Source organism: Cervus elaphus, chromosome 6 (genome assembly GCF_910594005.1).
Source record: "Cervus elaphus chromosome 6, mCerEla1.1, whole genome shotgun sequence".
NCBI lineage: Eukaryota > Metazoa > Chordata > Mammalia > Artiodactyla > Cervidae > Cervus > Cervus elaphus.
This window is the reverse complement of record NC_057820.1, coordinates 23,696,150-23,710,912: the sequence shown is the minus strand read 5'-3', so window position 1 is coordinate 23,710,912 and position 14,763 is coordinate 23,696,150. Positions and strand designations below refer to the sequence as shown.

The following is a 14,763-nucleotide window of genomic DNA, read 5'->3' as shown; positions in this document are numbered from 1 at the left end:
CGTTACCATCTTTCTAAATTCCATATATATGTGTTAGTATGCTGTAAGGTTCTTTATCTTTCTGGCTTACTTCACTCTGTATAAGGGGCTCCAGTTTCATCCATCTCATTAGGACTGGTTCAAATGAATTCTTTTTAACGGCTGAGTAATATTCCATGGTGTATATGTACCACAGCTTCCTTATCCATTCATCTGCTGATGGGCATCTAGGTTGCTTCCATGTCCTGGCTATTATAAACAGTGCTGCGATGAACATTGGGGTGCACGTGTCTCTTTCAGATCTGGTTTCCTCAGTGTGTATGCCCAGGAGTGGGATTGCTGGGTCATATGGCATTTCTATTTCCAGTTTTTTAAGAAATCTCCACACTGTTTTCCATAGTGGCTGTACTAGTTTGCATTCCCACCAACAGTGTAAGAGGGTTCCCTTTTCTCCACACCCTCTCCAGCATTTATTGCTTGTAGACTTTTGGATAGCAGCCATCCTGACTGGCGTGTAATGGTACCTCATTGTGGTTTTGATTTGCATTTCTCTAATAATGAGTGATGTTGAGCACCTTTTCATGTGTTTGTTAGCCATCTGTATGTCTTCTTTGGAGAAATGTCTGTTTAGTTCTTTGGCCCATTTTTTGATTGGGTCATTTATTTTTCTGGAATTGAGCTGCAGGAGTTGCTTGTATATTTTTGAGATTAATCCTTTGTCTGTTGCTTCATTTGCTATTATTTTCTCCCAATCTGAGGGCTGTCTTTTCACCTTACTTATAGTTTCCTTTGTAGTGCAAAAGCTTTTAAGTTTCATTAGGTCCCATTTGTGTAGTTTTGCTTTTATTTCCAATATTCTGGGAGGTGGGTCATAGAGGATCTTGCTGTGATTTATGTCGGAGAGTGTTTTGCCTATGTTCTCCTCTAGGAGTTTTATAGTTTCTGGTCTTACATTTAGATCTTTAATCCATTTTGAGTTTATTTTTGTGTATGGTGTTAGAAAGTGTTCTAGTTTCATTCTTTTACAAGTGGTTGACCAGTTTTCCCAGCACCACTTGTTGAAGAGGTTGTCTTTTTTCCATTGTATATCCTTGCCTCCTTTGTCAAAGATAAGGTGTCCATAGGTTCGTGGATTTATCTCTGGGCTTTCTATTCTGTTCCATTGATCTATATTTCTGTCTTTGTGCCAGTACCATACTATCTTGATGACTGTGGCTTTGTAGTAGAGTCTGAAGTCAGGCAGGTTGATTCCTCCAGTTCCTTCCTTCTTTCTCAAGATTACTTTGGCTATTCGAGGTTTTTTGTATTTCCGTACAAATTGTGAAATTCTTTGGTCTAGTTCTGTGAAAAATACCGTTGGTAGCTTGATAGGGATTGCATTGAATCTATAGATTGCTTTGGGTAGAATAGCCATTTTGACAATATTGATTCTTCCAATCCATGAACATGGTATGTTTCTCCATCTGTTGGACCATTACATTTTTAAGTGAAAAGAAGAACAGCATTTTGTGACACATGAAAATTACAAAATTTGAACCAGTGTTTGTAAACAAAGCTTTACTGGAATGCAACTGTGACCAACCTAGACAGCATATTAAAAAGCAGAGACATTACTTTGCCAACACAGGTCTGTCTTGTCAAGGCTATGGTTTTTCCAGTAGTCATGTATGGATGTGAGAGTTGGACTATAAAGAAAGCTGAGCGCCGAAGAATTGATGCTTTTGACCTGTGGTGTTGGAGAAGACTCTTGAGAGTCCCTTGGACTGCAAGGAGATCCAACCAGTCCATCCTAAAGGAGATCAGTCCTGGGTGTTCATTGGAAGGACTGATGTTGAAGCTGAAACTCCAATACTTTGGCCACCTCATGTGAAGAGCTGACTCATTTGAAAAGACCCTGATGCTGGGAACGATTGAGGGCAGGAGGAGAAGGGGACTACAGAGGATGAGATGGTTGGATGGCATCACCGACTTGATGGACATGGGTTTGGGTGGTCTCTGGGAGTTGGTGATGGACAGGGAGGCCTGGCTGCGGTTCATGGGGTCACAAAGAGTCAGACACGACTGAGTGACTGAACTGAACAGAACTGAACTATGCTCATTCATTTTTGTGTTGTGTATGGCTGTTTTCACGTTCGGATGGCAGAGTTGAGTCACTGTGATGAGTCCATAAAACATTTACTGTCTGATCCCTTCTGGAAAAAGTTTACCAACCCCTGCTCTAGTCATCTAGAACTTATAATGGCTCCCCTTGTGTACCATTCTGTTAATCATGCCTCAATGCTTTTATTACATTGTTTCTTTGCCTGGATAACTCTGTTTTTTTAAATAATAGCTTTATTGAGGTACAATTTGCATACCATACAATTCACCCACTTAAAGTGTGCAACGCAGTGATTTTTAGTGTGTTCACAGAGTTGTGTGACTGTCACCACAGTCTATTTTGGAACATTTCGTTATCTTCCCTGTAAACCCCATGGCCATTAGCAGTCACTTCCCATTTCCCTATCCCCTCCCCAGCCCTAGACAGCCTGAGTCTACTTTCAGTTTCTATAGGTGTGCCCGTTCTTTTTTTATTTTTTTGCCCATTCTTAATATTTCCTACAAATGGAACCATACAATGTGTGGTCTTTTGGAACTGGCTTCTTTTACTTAGCATTCTGTGTTTAAGGTTCATACAAATTGTAGTGTGTATCAATGCTTCATTCCTTTTCATTGCCTATTAATACTCTGCTGTATGGATATACCACATTTTGTGTATTCAGCTTGTTTTACCTTTTGGCTTTTATTGAGTAACGCTGCTTTGAACAGTTGTGTACAAGTTTTTATGTGTCCTTGTTTTTGTTTCTCTTGGGTTTATGTTTAGGCTAATTCTTCCTCATCCTTTAAGAATTGACTTTGGGGTCTTTTTTTTTTTTTTTTTTCCCCGAACTCTTCCCTGCCTCCTAGGCTGAGTTAACTATCTTTTCCCCATGGCCCTGATAACATTCTCATAGTATTTACCACATCATATTGAAATTATCTGCTTGCATGTCCATCTTCCCTACTCTGAGTTTCTGGAGAGCAACATCAATACCTTATCCAACTTTGTATCAACTGCAAACAGTTCAGAAATTTGCTTAATATTTGTTGAACTAAAAAAAAAACTACAAAGAAGTCTGTGCTTTTGAATTAAAATAAACTTTATCTTTTGTCATTTTTTTCTGTCAAATGTAAATATATTAGCTTCCTTTTTAAGTCTCTTCGATTTACATATTTAGGTAACTGATTTAAAATTTTTTTTTAAGGCCTGCAAAGAAAACAAAAAAAGGTACTAAAGAAAAAGCATCAAATGAGAAAAAAGTTGATATAGAAAAAATAAAGTCATATCCTTTTATGGAAGGTGAACCTGAAGATGATGTCTACCTAAAACGCTTATACCCAAGGCAGATATACGAGGTGGAGAAAGCTGTTCACTTACTTAAGAAATTTCAAGTTTTGGACTTCACAAATCCAAAGCAAGGTGTTTATCTTGATTTGACACTGGATATGACACTGGGGAAGAAGGTATGTAGACTCAATTAAAATTTGTCAACAGTGGTTGAATGAATTGCTGTTTCTTAACTTAAAATATGTTTTGTCTCCTATAATAATTTTTAGAAAATCTTATGCTCTTTCTGAACTTTAGGATGAAAAATACTAAAGTTTGTCTTTTACTTTTCCAAATATAAAATAGGATGTTGAACTCATTCTGTAGAGTCAATGAACACATATCTCCTATTTATCTGGAAGTCATTGGTAGGAACAAAAGCAGTGTAAAAATTAATTGAGGTATTACTGTAACTTTGAAAAATGACTTAAGCTGTCCAGGTATGTTGTTCCTTCTCGGTCAGGAAGGACTTTGGATAACTTGGTGGCCTGAAGATGTGTTCCTCCAAATCCTGGGTTGAGACTAAGTTTGGATGGGGTGCCAAGCCCCTTACCCTCATCTCAACCTAAACATTTCTGCTTTGTCTGCTTATATATTGCAGTTCCACAAAAGACTTGTTTGTAAAATTCTGAAGGTGGGAAAAATACTAGATTAGAATTGAGGTCCATTACAGCTCTCAATTTGATAAGCTTCTCACTTAAGAAATTAATTTATTTGGAGATGATACTTTGATTTTTATTCTGAGGATGTCTTTTTTTTTTTGTAAAACTGAAGGGTCTGTGTTTTTGAGTACAATTTAACAACCTCAGCAGCAACAAGTGATTGAGGAGAAATACAGCATAGTGCTTAAGAGCACAGGCTGACATTGCATTACAGGCCAGAATTCTGGGGTCACCAGTTACCTGCTGTTTGAGGAGTTGGTTTAACCTCTCCAAATCCCAGTTTTCCCCTTTCTTTATAAAGGGAAGTAAAATGCTTATTTTCATGCATGTTCTCATTTAATTCTATAATAATCTCAAAAGAGGAAGCTGAGACATGGAAAGTGAAGTAAACTTGCTCAAGGTCCCCAGAGGTGGGGGTGGAATTAAGATTTAAAGCAAGGTCTGTGTCATTTCTTGGTTATTTTTTTGTTTATTCCAATCCTATTGAAATTTTATTTTATACTATAGTGTTACTGTTCTTTTATTTGAAAACATTGTAGTGTCTAACATAACCACTTTCTCAGTCAACCAGTTGTATAATTTATAACGAAGTATTGTAGGACCACAAGTTTCATTTTGTAAATGTTAGCCACTTGTAAACTAATAACATTGAATAGGTTCAGTTTTCTTCCTGAGACCTTTTTTGTTCTTGACAGAGTGCTTGTAAAACAAGTCAGTATTCCCCCAGGGGACGCTATTATTGTGATTGTTTTCCATTGAAAAATTTACTGAAGCCAGTTGTGACTTGTTAATAGCAAAGGAATGACAGTCAGTAAAACTGAGTTGCATGTCTGACATAAAGTGTGCTTAAGACTTTGTGCCTTCTTATCTGAAAAGAAATTCTCAGGAGGTTATGTTACTCAAGTTTTTCTAAAAATATAATCTTTCAGTCAGTTTTAATTATGAAACAACTCTTTTTCTCTTTTTCTGGACCTTAAGGCTGCAACAAAACTATGGGCCTAGAACTTGTTTCCGTGTGAAGTCTCCCTAAGAGAGCCGAGTCACAGGTCTAGACAGGTCCTTGGCCCAGTGACTAAACAAATTAGTTTTGAGGTCCTGTAAAAACTCCACCCACATTAGGGTGCCTCAAATGCATGCCATTATTTGGGATTTTCCAACTGACTTCCCATACATATCTGGAAGTGGTGGGTGGTCCAGGTTGTTTCAAAATAGACCAGAGGCTTGAAATAGCCTTTCAGATTTGGCAGTCTGTCTTGGATTTAGAGTTAATATCATCAGAGTCACCTGATTGTTTAGAACCAACATGGAAATTAGGAGTGATCCACTGAGCAGATTAGCTGGATATTGTTCAGTGTGCATAGCTGTATACATGTCCTCCTTGATGATGTAAAAAAAAAATTATATGTTTTTTTGAATTTAATTCAAGGTAGAAAACATTTATTGGCATCCATCATGTGGAAAGCCTTGTACTAGGTGCTGGGGAAGATAAGGATTGTGCAAACACAGGTCTTAATTTAATATGTGAGACTCTGGTGAATGCTGTAGAGAAAGAAGTCACATGCCATGGGAGTATGGAGTTGGGGAAAGAGGTTTAGATCTTTATTTTGACTTCTTACGAAGGAAATATAATCGCTTATGCTTTAACAGGTAATCAGTGAATATTTTGGATATAGAAAAGATGAATGAATTTTTTATAATTGTTTTTCCATTGTTGTATATTTAGAAAAAAGTGGAGCCATTTGCCAGTGTTCTTAATTTGCCATACCCATTCATTTCAGAAGTGAGTAAAGTTGCCGTATTTACAGGGGTGAGTAACTTTTGTCAGCTTTTTATATCCTTTAGTTTTTTGACACATCACATTAATCAATGATTAGAGTAACTGAATAGAGTTAGAGGAAATCCTGGCATTCCCCTAGAACATTTTCCCCGTGTGAAACTCAAAGCAGTTAAATGACTTACTTGAGGTCATATCATTAGTTTGAGAAAGAGCTGAGCCACAACATTAACTTCATCATTATTATCTACCATTTTATGTTTCTCACAAGAGCAGTATTTATCCTACTAGCTGCTGTGTCCTGCTGAAACTCTCCAAACAATAAGAATAACATTAACTTTAAAGCAGTGGGCCATTTAGTGCTGTGAAGACACAGAAACCACACTTTTAAAATGATCTAGTCTGTAAAGTCAAGAAAGTCATGGCAATAATAAGTATAGTAATACAGCTCTTTGTCATTGTTTTTGTATTATGCACATTTGTTTATAACATGTTCATGCATTTGTTTTGTAAAGTGTTTTTCTTCCTGTCATCTGTCTCACTTACAGTGAAGAAATTCTTTGCTTTTTTCCCCAGAAAAGTAGAGAATATAGCTCTTATAATGCCACAAAACTTGAGTAAATAGTGACATATTTTTACAGTAAATCCAAATGGTATAAATGAAGCATATAGAGGAAAAAACCTAATACTATATATTTTTCTTTTGGATTTTCAGATAGTAGGCTAAATTTTGGTTCTCATTTCTTAAATTTAAAAATCTTTACTCTTGTAATACTGGATTGATAAAATGTCTCCATTTAAAGTAGCAAAACTAAATATATTTTAATCTGTTATTTTTGGAAAATGATGTATTGATGAAATTGGAGACTTAGGACCACTTGGTGGGTTTTTAGTATGCCATTTTGACATATTTCCTCATGTATTAGTCAAGAAATACCTTAATCACCTACAAACTAAGCTTGTTCTGAATATATTATCTCTGATGCATCTAGTTGAAAACTGATGCACTTTCAATTAAAAGTAAAAAATATAGTTTTTATTTTCAACTGTGGTATTTCTGACAAAATGCTTGAAAGCAGACTGAATTTGTTTAAAGACTAATGTTCAAACTATTGTGTTTTTTGGTAGAATGCATCAGAAATTAAAATAGCAGAAGAAAATGGAGCTGCATTTGCAGGAGGAACTAATCTGATTCAGATGGTACGGTATTATTTTCGTATTCATTACTTACAGAAATTGTTCTGTTATCTTTGCCATCTATTGATTTATTACATGTGGAACATAACTAGTCTGTTCATATCTTTTGATAAATGGTTAGTAGAGCCTTACAGAACAGATGATTTTCCTACTCTTTTGAGTCTCAAAATCAAGCTAAGAAAAAACTATCCGGACAGCCTGATATTAATTATACTTGATTTGTATTTGTGATTTTTTTTGTTTCTTTCTTATGTGTTTGTGAGAGTTTTACGGATAGACTGGAAAGGACAGTATGACTCTTGTGGTTTTGAATGTGAGATTTAAGGTGAAATCCTCAAGGTAGCCTACATGGATATCTCTATTCATATTTCAAAGGCCAGATGTTTGTTTTGCCTTATTGGAATGGAAAGTGTGATTTACTTTAGTAGATTGCAAAGGATAGTATTTGACCTCTATAATATGGTACTTTTGGTTACTCTTAAATTTTACCACACCAGTTCTCTCAACTCAGTTCAAGTGTTATAGGCTAAAAAAGGTTATGCAGCCTACCTTGAGAAAATAAAGAACTGGTGGAGCCCATTTGAAGCAGACATTTGTTTGTTTCAATTAATTTATTTATTTTAATTGGGGGCTAATTACTTTACAGTATTGTTGTGGTTTTTGTCATACATTGACATGAATCAGCCATGGGTGTACATGTGTTCCTCATCCTGAATCCCCTCCCACCTCCCTCCCCATCCCATCCCTCAGGGTCATCTCAGTGCACCAGCTGTGAGTGCCCTGTCTCATGCATCGAACCTGGACTGGCGATCTATTTCACATATGATAATATACATGTTTCAATGCTGTTCTCTCAAATCATCCCACCCTCGTCTTCTCCCACAGAGTCCAAAAGACTATTCTTTACATCTGTGTCTCTTTTGCTGTCTTGCATATAGAGTCATCGTTACCATCTTTCTAAATTCTGTATATATGTGTTGGTATACTATATTGCTGTTTTTCTTTCTGACTTACTTCACTCTGTATAATAGTCTCCAGTTTCATCCACCTCATTAGAACTGATTCAAATGTATTCTCTTTAATGGCCAAGTAATATTCCATTGTGTATATGTACCACACCTTTCTTATCCATTCGTCTGCCGATGGACATCTAGGTTGCTTCCAGGTCCTGGCTATTGTAAACAGTGCTGTGATGAACACTGGGGTACACGTGTCTCTTTCAATTCTGGTTTCCTCGGTGTGTATGCCCAGCAGTGGGATTGCTGGGTCATATGGCAGTTCTGTTTGCAGTTTTTTAAGGAATCTCCACACTGTTCTCCATTGTGGCTGTACTAGTTTGCAATCCCACCAACAGTGTAGGAGGGTTCCCTTTTCTCCACACCCTCTCCAGCATTTATTGTTGTAGACTTTTTGATAGCAGCCATTCTGACCAGCGTGAGATGGTACCTCATTGTGGTTTTGATTTGCATTTCTCTGATAATGAGTGATGTTGAGCATCTTTTCATGTGTTTGTTAGTCATCTGTATGTCTTCTTTGGAGATATGTCTGTTTAGTTCTTTGGCCAATTTTTTGATTGGGTTGTTTATTTTTCTGGAATTGAGCTGCAGGATCTGCTTGTATATTTTTGAGATTAATTCTTTGTCAGTTGCTTTATTTGCTATTATTTTCTCCCATTCTGAAGGCTGTCTTTGCACCTTGCTTATAGTTTCCTTTGTTGTGCAAAAGCTTTTAAGTTTCATTAGGTCCCATTTGTTTAGTTTTGCTTTTATTTCCGTTACTCTGGGAGGTGGGTCATAGAGGATCCTAGTGTAATTTATGTCAGAGAGTGTTTTGCCTATGTTTTTCTCCAGTTTTATAGTTTCTGGTCTTACGTTTAGATCTTTAACCCATTTTGAGTTTATTTTTGTGTATGGTGTTAGAAAGTGTTCTAGTTTCATTCTTGTACAAATGGTTGACCAGTTTTCCCACTTGTTAAAGAGATTGTCTTTTCTCCATTGTATATTCTTGAAGCAAAGACATTTGTTTTTTTAAAGAGGTAGAAGAAGAGGCACATCTCTCCATGCTATTCTTTAGAACTCTGCATTCAAATAGGTATATCTTTCTTTTTTTCCTTTGCCTTTTGCCTCTCTTCTTTTCTTAGCTATTTGTAAGGCCTCTCAGAAAACCATTTTGATTTTCGCATTTCTTTTTCTTGGGGATGGTCTTGATCACTGCCTCCTGTACAGTGTCATGAACCTCCGTCCATAGTTCTTTAGGCACTATCAGATCTAATCCCTTGAATCTATTTGTCACTTCTACCGTATAATTGTAAGGGATTTAGGTCATACTGGAATGGTCTGGTGGTTTTCCCTACTTTCTTCAATTTAAGTCTGAATTTGGCAATAAGGAGTTCATGATCTGAGCCACAGTTAGCTCCCTATCTTGTTTTTGCTGATTGTGTAGAGCTTCTTCATCTTTGGCTGCAAAGAATATAATCAGTCTGATTTCACTATTGACCATCTGGTGATGTCCATGTGTAGAGTTTTCTCTGGTGTTGTTGGAAGAGGGTGTTTTCTATGACCAGTGTGTTCTCTTGGCAAAACTCTGTTAGCCTTTTCCCTGCTTCATTTTGTACTCCAAGGCCAAATTTGCCTGTTACTCCAGTTATCTCTTGACTTCCTACTTTTGCATTCCAGTCCCCTATAATGAAAAGGACATCTTTTTTGGGTGTTAGTTCTAGAATGCAGGTCAAGAAGCAACAGTTAGAACTGGACATGCAACAACAGACTGGTTCCAAATAGGAAAAGGAGTACGTCAAGGCTGTATATTGTCACCCTGCTTATTTAACTTATATGCAGAGTACATCATGTGAAATGCTGGGCTGGAGCAAGCACAAGCTGGAATCAAGATTGCCGGGAGGAACAGCATGTATATTATCTATGGTGAAACAGATCACCAGCCCAGGTGGGATGCATGAGACAAGTGCTCGGGCCTGGTGCACTGGGAAGACCCAGAGGAATCGGGTGGAGAGGGAGGTGGGAGGGGGGATCGGGATGGGGAATACGTGTAACTCTATGGCTGATTCATATCAATGTATGACAAAACCCACTGGAAAAAATAAATAAATAAAACTGCCTTTCTGCAAAAAAATAAAATAAAATAAAAAAGAAAGAAATATCAGTAATCTCAGATATGCAGATAACACCACCCTTACGGCAGAAAGTGAAGAAGAACTGAAGAGCCTCTTAATGAAAGTGAAAGAGGAGAGTAAAAAAGTTGGCTTAAAGCTCAACATTCAGAAAACTAAGATCATGGCATCTGGTCCCATCATTTTATGACAAATAGATGGGGAAACAGTGAGAGACTTTATTTTCCTGGGCTCCAAAATCACTACAGATGCTGACTGCAGCCATGAAATTAAAAAACTCTTACTCCTTGGAATAAAAGTTATCACCAACCTAGCCAGCATACTAAAAAGCAGAGACATTACTTTGCCAACAAAGGTCCATCTAGTCAAAGCTGTGGTTTTTCCAGTGGTCATGTATGGATGTGAGAGTTGGACTATAAAGAAAGCTGAGTGCCAAAGAATTGATGCTTTTGAACTGTGGTGTTGGAGAAGACTCTTGAGAGTCCCTTGGACTGCAAGGAGATCAAACCAGTCGGTCCTACAGGAAATCAGTCCTGAGTATTCATTGGAAGGAGTTATGCTAAAGCTGAAACTCCAATACTTTGGCTACTTCATGGGAAGAACTGACTGATTTGAAAAGACCCTGATGCTGGGAAAGATTGAAGACAGGAGGAGAAGGGGACAACAGAGGATGAGATGGTTGGATGGTATCACTGACTTGATGGATATGATTTTGAGTAAGCTCCAGGAGTTGGTGATGGATAGGGAAACCTGGTGTGCTGCAGTCCATGGGGTTGCAAAGAGTCAGACACGACTGAGAGACTGAATGACTGAACTGAATTGCTTTAAGTACATTTTGCTTTAATTTTAATACTTGTGAAATGTCACAAGTATGCTTGGTTCTGAGGGATTTTAAAATTGTTTCGTTTTTACTTGTCTCTTTGATTTCCATCTATAGAGTTTTGTGATATTTTATGATATGATCTTAAAGGCTAACTAGAGCATAACTTTCAAACATAATTTTAATTTAATCCAAAGGAAAATGTTTTAGAATCAGGATTAGAAAATCTTAGAATGGAAATTTCACATATAGTTCTTTGATGTTTCAAAATTGCCTCTGCTTTCATATTTGTAGTGATGAGAGCCCTGGTTTTGGAGCCAAACTACCTGTGTTTGGATTCTGAGTCTCCCACTTAAAAGTGCACAGACTCATTTGTCCTCCCTAAGCCCTCAACTTCCTTGTCTAGAATGTGTGGTCAATATTAGTACTTGCCTTGTAGGATTGTTGTATATACTTGGTGAACTAAACCATGTAACATGGTTAGCACGTTACAAGTATTCTAAGAATACTTCTCACATGCCAAGGATTCTTTTAATGTAAATTATTACTGTTCAGGGCTTCCCACATAGCTCAGTCGGTAAAGCATCTGCCTGTAATGAAGGAGACCTGAGTTTAATTCCTGGGTTGGGAAATTTCCCTGGAGAAGGAAATGACAGCCCACTCCAGTATTCTTGCCTGGAGATCCCATGCCCAGAGGAGCCTGGTAGACTACAGTTCATGAGATCACAAGAGTTGGACATAACTTAGTGCTATCTTTCTGTTATTGTTCAGGGGAGCATAGTATGCCATTTAGGGAGTAAAGAATTTGTAAAAAGAAAAAATAGTAACAGGAAAATAAAATTCCAGAATCATGCTTAATTTTGCTAGAGTTCAAGTTTTTATAGTTTAATGTGTAACCCCAAACTAAGGCTTTGAATGACATATTGTGGTAAGATTTTATGCAAAAATAAATATTGGTAAGGTAATTGTTACCCAGGCAGTATTACTCTAAAAAGTTGCTTCAATTTTAAATCAACTAAATTTTTAAATGAAGTATACTGTAGAAGTAAAGTAATTATTCTGGGTGCCTGCCTGAATTAATTTAAAATGTCTTTTAAAAATTGAAATTATTCTCTTTGTTCTTAGAATGAAATTAGACTATGGATAGTAAATTATAAGTAAACTTGTCTTTGACCATCCCACTCCTCTTTTGTTTTTTGGAGGCAAAAGGAATTTTAGTTTCAGTTCTTTGTGAAACTGATTTTAGATTCAGTTGTCTTGATGCTCCAAATTTAGGAAAGCAATGTGGTTGCTAATGATTTGGTAGCTAGTGGTTATTAATTTTACATGTGATCTTGCAAAAATTTCAGGATTTTTTTTCAGTTTTGATGGACATACAAACTCAACTTTGTTAGGACTGTATGAGCCACGTACACATCAGTGCAATGTTCTAGCTTGTAGAACCAACATAATTAATCAACACTTTTGACTAACATAACCCCATGGAAGAATTAAACCTATTAAATATTTGTTTGTTTATAATGGATGTGGCTATTTTTTAAAAGCAAACATTAGAAAATGTTTTGCTTCTGAAGCTTTTCATAATTGGTAAATATGTTCATATGATCCTTGTGTTTGAAGAAAGGAATTGTGCTTAATATGTATTTTCTAAATTATAAAAGAAATTATTACTACATTAGACCTTATTTTTAGAAAAATAAAGCTTTTTATGCAATCTAAGGTTATCTTTTCCCTCCTGATTTTCAGATTTTGGATGATGAAATTCAAGCAGATTTTTATATAGCTGTTCCAGAAATAATGCCCGAGCTTAATCCATTAAGGAAGAAACTGAAAACAAGATTTCCTAAGTTTAATCGAAGTAAGGGAGAGTTCTTTTACTACTTCAGTACTCTATCAACAACTTTCTAATATATATGTTTAATTAGAAAACTAAATTGCTAGTTATATGTGTAGAATAAATAAAATGCTGTGGTATTTCAGTTTTGTGTTACATAAGAACGTGTAGAATTTTTTTTCCTTTGGCATTAATATTGGTGATTTAATGTAATTTGAAAACCTAGTTGCTTATAATACCAGATCTTTAAATTTAGGCCATATTCTTATTTTAAATTAATGGAATTACCCACTAGGTATACTATCATCATACTATCTTATGTCTCTTTGTCAAAATAACATGTATGCTCGTTTATGTTAGCATTCATCATCTGTATATGCTGGCTTACTGTGTATGGTTCTGCAGTTATTTCCCCTGAGCAACTTTCCCCTTTATGAATATTTGCCCCTTACGAAATTTAGTAAGAAAAGTACGAGTGCTACATAAATAGCCTTGTTATAAAGTATGAAGTATTATATGATAAATTCACAAGATGCGGTAGGTGTTCTTTAGAGGAGGAATTTATACATAGGTGGGGAAATCAGAGAAGACATCCTAAAGGGGGTGACGTTTAAACTGTACCTTGAATAATTTGTGAGCGGACTAAGAGGGGTATTTTAAGTAGAATCTGTTAATCATAGACACTGAACAGACTACATCAAAGAAATATCAGTTAGTTTTCTTTGGCGGTAGTGAATGGTACCCCTACTTTGAAATGAAAGAGAATATGTTAGAAAGGTAGATTGATGCTGTATTGAGTAGAATCTTGAATAAGATCCTCATAATTTGGACCTTGATTCTATATTCAGCAGGAATCTCTTAGAAGTTTTTTTAAGTCGGGGGATTCTTTAGAGCTTTAATCTAGCAAGTTTGTAAAATATACTGGCATGAAATCAAAAGTAGAGGCAAGGAGACCAGTTCAGATGCAGTTGCCGGAGACTAATAAAGGTGAGGCTTAAACTAAAGTCTTCATAATGAGTCTGGAGTAAAGAGGACAGATGTCAAAGATAATAGGACTTTGCACTATGTGGTTAAGAATGGACATGTTGAGAGAGAGAAAGGGAAGAGTCAAATGATGCTGAGATTTTTAAGCCTAGGGATCTCTCCTAATAAGTTGATATCAATAATGCAAATGGGGAGTAAGTTTGGGAGGAATGAGTATGTTCACTAGCAGACACAGTTTCTTTTAGGTGGTGCTGAATATCTGCTGTAGATAAATGTTTTTTCAAATAAAATTTTATAAGGTAAAAGAGCAGGTATTTTAAAATTATTTTAGTAGATCTTCAAATTTTAACTCTAGTTGAGCTAAAAAAACCCTGCTAAAATTCTTCACATGTGATAGCCACTAATGCTCATCTCAGTTATAGACCATGTTCTGTACTGTAAGCAAAATCAAATGGACTCTTCAGTTCTTTCGTTATATTGGAGTTTTGTTTATTTTTAATAGCCTGCATTGAATAACACATCCTTGTGAGATATTGGACAGAGATTTGGTGCTTTTTATTAGGAATTTCCATTATAGTAGTATTTGTTTTCATGGAATCACACTACATTCTTTCCTAAGACAGACCTGAAATTGAACATTATTTTAAAAATTAAACCAGAATTGCAGTTGAATTTGAAGATAATTCTCATAATTTTTTCCTAATTGAATTCAAGCGCAATAAAGCCAAATAATATTAAATATAGTCAGTTAAAAGTGAAACTGAATACTGAGTATATCTGTATTCAGCTCGCTCATTGCTTTGCATGGTTAACTGGTTTTTCACGGAAATTAATTTTGTCACCTTTGCTAACTTTATCCATTCTTTGAATAACTTTTGGTCTGTTTTCTTTAGGGTTGAGGTTTTTTAATTGCCATTTTCATCACAAAATTTGGGATAATTAGTTTTAGTCTGAAAGATTTTCAAAGAACATTTCTTTAT

General features: G+C 36.1%; 1 protein-coding gene across 1 annotated transcript in view; it reads left to right on the top strand.

Moving 5' to 3' along the window:
* MRPL1 (mitochondrial ribosomal protein L1) overlaps positions 1-14,763 on the top strand; it is a 66,219-nt gene that overhangs the window by 16,828 nt on the left and 34,628 nt on the right. Inside the window, exons 3-6 of the mRNA XM_043906395.1 lie at positions 3,264-3,522; positions 5,771-5,854; positions 6,950-7,021; positions 12,712-12,823. Of these exons, the coding sequence (XP_043762330.1) occupies positions 3,264-3,522; positions 5,771-5,854; positions 6,950-7,021; positions 12,712-12,823 (527 nt within the window). The remainder of the gene's footprint in view (positions 1-3,263; positions 3,523-5,770; positions 5,855-6,949; positions 7,022-12,711; positions 12,824-14,763) is intronic.